At 39.9% G+C, this 8498-nt stretch overlaps 1 protein-coding gene across 1 annotated transcript in view; it reads left to right on the top strand.

Moving 5' to 3' along the window:
- Positions 1 to 8498, top strand: part of LOC106868091 (LHFPL tetraspan subfamily member 2a protein) — a 38084-nt gene that overhangs the window by 20161 nt on the left and 9425 nt on the right. Inside the window, exon 2 of the mRNA XM_014913207.2 lies at positions 5401 to 6074. Within this exon, the coding sequence (XP_014768693.1) occupies positions 5636 to 6074 (439 nt within the window). The 5' untranslated portion in view covers positions 5401 to 5635. The remainder of the gene's footprint in view (positions 1 to 5400; positions 6075 to 8498) is intronic.

Here is an 8498-nt window from a genome sequence, read left to right on the forward strand (position 1 = left end):
CATATATATATATATATATATATATATATATATATATATACACGACAGGCTTCTTTCAGTTTCCGTCTACCAAATCCACTCACAAGGCTTTGGTCGGCCCGAGGCTATAGTAGAAGACACTTGCCCGAAATGCCACGCAGTGGGACTGAACCCAGTACCATGTGGTTGATAAGCAAGCTACTTACCACACAGCCACTCCTGCGCCTACCAGTATGAGTATATCTATATATCGAAATATAGATATACTCGATGCCAACAGCGGACACACGTCCAACTGTGTTCTTTTTTTTTTTTTTGTTTTTTAGAAAGAAAAAAAAACGAAAGAGTAAATTTTTAGGACAGTGTTGGGTGAGATATTCAGTGTCTGATAAACAAGGATATGACATGATAATCATGGATGAAGCGCTTTCTAATCATAAATCAAAGTTGAGCCCAAAGTAAAAAAAGACTTCAAGCCAACTCCCGTTTCATGTAACCTCCCAAGCCTCTGAAACCGATCTCATATAAACTCCTCGTTTCTCATTTACCCCCATTCTGGGATTAATCTGAACTTGGTTTCATCTACTACTACCACTACTACTACTGTGGAGGCGCAATGGCCCAGTGGTTAGGGCAGCGGACTCGCGGTCATAGGATCGCGGTTTCGATTCCCAGACCGGGCGTTGTGAGTGTTTATAGAGCGAAGACACCTAAAGCTCCACGAGGCTCCGGCAGGGGATGATGGCGAACCCTGCTGTACTCTTTCACCACAACTTTCTCTCACTCTTACTTCCTGTTTCTGTTCTGTCTGTAATTCAAAGGGGCCAGCTTTGTCGCACAGTGTCACGCTGAGTATCCCCGAGAACTACGTTAAGGGTACACGTGTCTGTGGAGTGCTCAGTCACTTGCACGTCAATTTCACGAGCAGGCTGTTCCGTTGATCGGATCAACTGGAACCCTCGACGTCGTAAGCGACGGAGTGCCAACACTACTACTACTACTACTACTTCAATCATCCCCATCATCATCCCTACTGCCACAAATATTGTTGCCACTTCTACTATTACCACTGCTATCACGACTACAAATGCTGCTGCTGCTGCTACTACTACTACTACTACTACTACTACTACTACTACTACTACTACCACCAACACTGCTACTAGAGTTACTACTAATGCAGCAGGAATAAAATCTAATATATCATGGTTTAAGATGAAATCCTCTTCCAGCAACCATCCAGGGACAGCTTGAAATCGATTTGATCCTACTTCTCAGTTATCTGAACTGGATTTCAAATTACTGGGAGGTGGGGGTTGAATTGGTGGAGGGTAGGTAATCTGAGCTCGTTATACTGGGTCTAAAATCTTTAAGACCACCGTCCTGTCCAGCAACTTGTATTTATAGACATTCTCTGAATAATATTACAGTGATAAATATCTTTGTGAGACTGACTTGAAACTTGAGCAGAATAAACAAGCATGGTGATTTGTTGAATGTTAAAGTAAGCAGCAGACAAATATTTCCATCACCACCACCACCACAACAACAACACATACACACCATCTCTACTAACAGTACCACCACCATTATCATCATTACCACAGCCAACAATAACGCTACCATCACCACGACTACCACTATCATCGCCACCACTACCAATACTACCATTATGGCCACTACTATAAATCCATCATCATCATCATCATCATCCCAACCACCGTTACCGTTACCATGATTGTGGTACCCCAGTAGTCTGCTACAAAAAAAACGAAAGAGTCCATTTTTTGGACAGTTGGGTTAGATATACAATATCTGATAAACAAGGATATGACATGATGATCATAGGTGGAGTGCTTTCTAATCATAAAAAGCACCCCAGTTACTAAATGTCATCACCCCCTCCCTCACATCACCTCAACCACTATATTCACTCCAGTCATCACCAGTAAGTACCACCACTAGTAACATCATCACTATTACCATCATTATCTCAATGACCATCTCTACCACCATCATCACAATGGATGGTAAGTTGATGGAGATGAAGATGTTTTTACATTGTATTTAGTATATAGATTAGGGCAATGTTCAGAGATTGTAGTTACGGCTGATATGTAGTTGGTATTGAGCCAATGTGTAGAGTTGTTGCAGACATGGAGGAGTAGTTAAGAAGGCTGAAAAGCAAAGACACATCAGATGAATGCCTTGCTGTATTTAGTCTGACACTGAGTAAAAATCCCTCCAAGGCCAACTTTGCCATTCATCCTTTCAAGGTTGATAAAAAAAGGTAACAATCCAAGATGGCGGAGTGGTGGAATTGTAAGAATCTTGGACTGAAATACCTTGTGGTATTTGTTCCAGCTCTATATGGTTTGAGTTCAAATCCTCTCATGACCTATTTGGATGATAGACTTAATCCATTGCCCATTTTTAATACCACCATCTGGTACTCAAGGTACCTTTCACAGAGTCTATATTTGTTCAGGACATCCCTTTCGTTTGTGGATTCCTTCATTACTCCTTCTCAGCAACTTTTAGGGGTCCCATAAAGAGCCATGCACACTACCTCCCTGAAAGTCAACCACAGTGGGGTTTTTTTTTTTATCAGAATATGAAGAGAAATAACTATGTAGTGGCGCGAAATTATAGCTGCCATTGAGGAAGTACTATCTGCACATGCGCAAGGGACTTGCCTTTCCGGAAGCCCATCGAGTGCGCATACGTAGTAAAACTAGTACTTAAAGAGTTTGTTTCACTTTCTAAGCCTCTTGACTGCGATACCTTCGACGTGACAACACCTTGCTCCTCAATGAGGCATTCTTCACCATGATACCTTCGATGGTGATAGCTACTTGCTCCTCTGGCATGCATCAAGGAAGCTCTTAACCTTCCAATACCAAATTACAACTCAATCAGCGGCTGCTAAGCTGAATGACACAGGATTTATTTATAAAACCAAGCATCATCAAAAATAAAATTTATTTTTATTATGTTGTTAATTGTTCTACTGTTTCTTCATATATAATGCTGTTGAAAGGTGATAGAGAGAGACTAATGTTTCTATTACAACTATCAACCTTTTACGACTAAATATCATGACGTATTTGCTCACCTTTGTTCTTCTTCTTCTTGATGTTGATGTTGATTAGCCCCATAATCAGATAGGATTAGAATTAAGCATTCCATTAATGACCATCATGTCATTTCATTTAGACATTATTCAATGTGTGCTGTCCTATAAGGCGCTGATCTGACAGAAACGTTAAGCACGCCAAGCGAAATGCTTAGCGGTATTTTGTCTGTCTTTACATTCTGAGTGTGGAGGTGCAATGGCCCAGTGGTTAGGGCAGCGGACTCGCAGTCATAGGATCGCGGTTTCGGTTCCTAGACTGGGCGTTGTGAGTGTTTATTGAGTGAAAACACCTAAAGTTCCATGAGGCTCCGGCAGGGGATGGTGGCGAACCCTACTGTACTCTTTCACCACAGCTTTCTCTCACTCTTTCTTCTTGTTTCTGTTGTGCCTGTAATTCAAAGGGTCAGCCTTGTCACACTGTGTCACGCTGAATATCCCCGAGAACTACGTTAAGGGTACACGTGTCTGTGGAGTGCTCAGCCACTTGCACGTTAATTGCACGAGCAGGCTGTTCCGTTGATTGGATCAACTGGAACCCTCGACGTTGTAAGCGACGGAGTGCCAACAACAACAACAACAACATTCTGAGTTCAAATTCCACCAAGGTCGACTTTGCCTTTCATCCTTTCGGGGTCAATAAAAATAAGTATCAGTCGAGCACTGGGGTCAAATCGACTAGTCCCCTTCCCTGAAATCTCAGGCTTTGTGCCTAGAGTAGAAAGGATTATTATTATTATTAATTACCAGTTGTGTACTGAAATCAACCTAATCAACTGGGCCCCCCCTCCCCAAAAATTTCGAGCCTTGAGTAGAAAAGAACGTGTGCTGTCCTTTCTTCAAGATGGTAAGGTCTAATTTAAGACAAAATTGTAGGAGACCTTGTGACCATTGCTTCTCAACTGAGACAGTAACATCTCCAAGGGAAGCTACAGTACATTTCAGAGGTAACTGGGAATATACAAGAAACAAACTGAAATTAAAATTCGCTTGGCATATTTAAAAGAGGATGTTGACTGATTCAACTTATCAAAGAGGTGCTAGCTGATTCAGTTTTCTTTATCAAAGAATGCTGGCTGATTCAACTTGTCATCAAGGAATGCTGGCTGATTCCATTTATCAGGAAAAGGTGTTAACTGATTCCACTTGTCATCAAAAGAGTGTTGCTTGATTCAACATATTAAAAGGATACTGGCTGATTCAACTTCTCATTAAAGTTAATATACTGTTCAGTTCTCCCATCATCATCATTTTAACATCTACTTTTCCATGCTTTCATGCACATTGGTGAGGTTAGGATCTTCTGTGGTCAGATTCCCTTCCTGTCACCAACTTTACCTGTCTCCAGGCAAGGTAATATTTCCCCATGGCCAGACATGTTTTTCATGGAAGACTAGAAAGGAACATTGTCATTTATATGATAGGGGTGCTTGAATACAACTATCATGTGATGTAAGGACAAGGATACACACAAACACACACACTTATGTGTGTGTGTTTGTGTGTATTCTTACATATGCATTGGGCTTCTTTTAGTTTCTGTCTACCAAATCCACAAGGCCTTGGACTGCCTGGAACTATAGTAGAACAATCTATTTGCCCAAATGCCATACAGTGAGACTGAACCCAAAACTTCTTAATCACACAGCCATACCTGCACCTGTAACTATGCATATATATGTGTATACTCATACACATATAATATCTATAAGTATAACTATATGTATATATATATATATATATATATATATATATATATATATATAAAATTTTTGTATTTATTTTGCAAAATTCTTTATTGTGTTGAAACAGATGTCATTCCTTGGGATAGGTCATCTTGCCAATAAAAACACACCCACTGGTTTCTTTTTTAATGATAAGACAAACATGTATTCCTTTTATTAGTATTATTATTATTATTAGTCAACTACTTCACTAATTTTGCAATTAGCTAATTGATTGTTTCACCACTTACATCATCAATCAATCAGTTGGTTTATCACTAACTAGTTTGTGGTTATGACAAACCTGAAGGAGATGAAAGCATCTTATTGATGAAGTGCTAAACGGTAGTGATGAAAGGATTTTGACAACCCAACTGATTCATTAATAGTGAAGCAACCAATGTGTGTTTTTGTTGGCAAAATGGCCCTACCCAACAACATATGTGTGTTTATGTATGTGGGTATGTATTCATATATGTGTGTATATATGTGTGTATGTATATGTAATAAAAATCTTGAGTAAAGTAAAAATGAATCATAATATTTATTCTCTTTTTCTTGCAGTTTTTCCATTTTCCTTGCTGGTCTGCTACCATTACACACCACATTTGAATGACTACTTGAGAACAGCTTCCAGAGACCAAGTAGAAGGACCATTTGAAGGCTTACAAAAATTTTACTGTTTATTAAACAAGATTCTTCTTTGTCTTAAAAAAGAAAAATATAATCAAATAAAAAAGATATAATATTATTAAAAACAAACTTCTTATTGAGAAAAGGAAGAAAGAAATTATTAACAATGTGCCAAGTTATAGTAACATGCCGATCTCTGATTTGGACTCTCATAACCATTCTGACCACACTCATGTTAGTTGTGTCAGTCTGTTCACCATACTGGTTAACAGGCAAACCACAACACACTGGCTTGAGTGGTAAAAACTACACTATCTTAAAGAACCAAGAAACATTTCACCCAACTGTTGGTATCTTCAACCGTTGTTATCGTCTACACAAATACAACAGGATCTACCACAGAGACAGCTGTGACACCTACGTCACAAAGTTCCACATGTCCAATGAAAATTTCCCCAATACATGGAAAGCTGCTTTATTTTTCTTTGTGTGTGGAGTATTGGCAATGATATTCACCACTGCCACCTCTGTCATCAGCCTCTGTACACGAGCTTTGTGTAGCAAAAGCATTTTTACTTTATCTGGTCTCATCCAAAGTATTGCCGGTTGGTATTTATTTACACCTTATTTATTTATTGTTGTTATTGATGTTGCTGTTGTTGTTGTTATTGATGTTGATGTTGTTGTTGTTATTGATGTTGATGTTGTTGTTGTTATCTCCCCAGGTCTCAGTTTAGATCAAGACTACTCCATCCACAACCATTTTGTCCTTTTATTTTCAGACATACATAATATATTTCATCATCATCCTCATCAAAGGCAGTCCAACAATAACTGTCCAAATCAAATGTCATGAGCCGTATCAAGTGTATAAGAATTGCATTGATCTCTTCCACTAGTTTCTTTCAACTGTTGCGGGCCCCACCATAGGTACCAATGCCCAGTCTCCGCATATTATACTCAGTCACATCCTTGTATCTCATATGGAGTCTACCTTGATTCCTCATCCCACCAAACAACTATGAATGGGGTATTTATCTTGACGGTCTAGTGTCTTCCATTCACAGGATATGTAGAGATTTCATTGCCTCAATATCTTTTCAAAACTAAGAAGCTTAACTTTCTTTATAACAAAGGTGTTCTTGGCCTTGTTTTTCCAGGTGATATATACAATGTGTTTCAGGTATTGCCTTGTGAATTCATAGATTTTCTTTCTTTGTTTTGTTGTTGTTTTTCTACCTGAGTGCAGTTTTCATCCATAACTCTGTTCGATACAATAAGGTAGATAATATTTTTATTTCATGGTATATTTCCATCTCATTTGGACTAATGCGATAGCTGTTCCACAGTGGATCAGATGGCCTCGTTCGTTCTGTAATTAGTTCATTACTGAGCCTACTTTCAGTACTGATTGTACTCCCCAGATTGGGTAAAATGGCTTGCCTCTACATGCAGCTACTCACCCTTTGATAGTGAAGGACATTGATGTTCCACAGGCGCAGGAGTGGCTGTGTGGTAAGTAGCTTGCTTATCAACCACATGGTTCTGCGTGGCACCTTGGACAAGTGTCTTCTACTATAGCCTCGGGCCGATCAAAGCCTTGTGAGTGGATTTGGTAGACGGAAACTGAAAGAAGCCCGTCATATATATATATATATATATATATATGCATGTGTATGTATATGTTTGTGTGTCTGTGTTTGTTCCCCCAACATCGCTTGACAACCGATGCTGGTGTGTTTACGTCCCCGTCACTTAGCGGTTCAGCAAAATGAGACCGATAGAATAAGTACTAGGCTTACAAAGAATAAGTCCTGGGGGTCGATTTGCTCAGCTAAAGGCGTTGCTCCAGCATGGCCGCAGTCAAATGACTGAAACAAGTAAAAGAGTAAAAGAGATATATATCCAGGCTCACATTACCTTGTGATTCTGGGGCTACATTATCCAGTTTGTCCAACATTTTTTTTTTAAGCTGGCAAGATGTGATAGGAGAAGACTTGAATGCCTTTTCTAACAGATGTGAGTGACCACATAGTGGCTCCATGGCTTGTATTTATTTATCATAGGAGGAAGAGATATTGCTTTTTTCCATTTCTTCCTCCTAGGATTACTATCCTCATCCATCACCTACCTACTCCATATACTCCTCTTGTGTCTTTTATCACCCACACCTATCCATTTCTCCATCCTATCTTCCTCTGTTTCACCCTCACACCACTCCCTTCCACCACACATTTCCTGTCTCCATCACAAACATCTCTTCACACCTGCCTTTCTCATCTACTACTATTTGCACCTATTTACCAACTCACATCTCTTCCTCCTCTACGCTCCCTCCCACAGCAGTAAGTCCTAGTCGTAGTCGTAGTCGTAGTGGTGGTGGTGGTGATGGTGGTGGCACTACTTTTCCCTCCCTATTTTCTGCCTTCCTACTTCTATCTCACCTGCACCCTTCTTCAATCACTTCGGAGATGGGGGGGTCCCATCCCCCAAAGCCATCAAAATACCATCTTTCTCCAGATTTTCCAAATTCATTTGAACTTATTCCATTTTTTTTTTTTTTTCCATTCCTGGTTTTCCTCATCTCTTGTCACACCCTCACCTTTTCACCCATATATCACACATTCTCATGCCTTTGTACTTATCTATCTTGTCCTAACCCAAAATAAACCTTCTGAGCTATCACTCTCATTTGTACCCCCACCCCCAAAGTTTCAACATCTCTCATTCATGCAGATCTATACCCTCCTATCTTATTCCCCTGCTTACAAACTGCTTCACCTATCCACCCTTAATCCCACTGCATCCATTCATCTTCACGCCCTCAACTATTTCTACACCATTTTCCCCCCTCTGAGAACTCCGTGTTCAAAAAGTCTGCATGTTCCAGATTCACCTGGCAATGTCATTATCATCACTACTACTACTACTACTACTACTACTACCACCACCATCACCACCACTACTACTACTATACTACTACTACTACTACTACCACCACCACCACCACTACCACCACCACCACCACC

Source organism: Octopus bimaculoides, chromosome 9 (assembly GCF_001194135.2).
Source record: "Octopus bimaculoides isolate UCB-OBI-ISO-001 chromosome 9, ASM119413v2, whole genome shotgun sequence".
Lineage (NCBI taxonomy): Eukaryota > Metazoa > Mollusca > Cephalopoda > Octopoda > Octopodidae > Octopus > Octopus bimaculoides.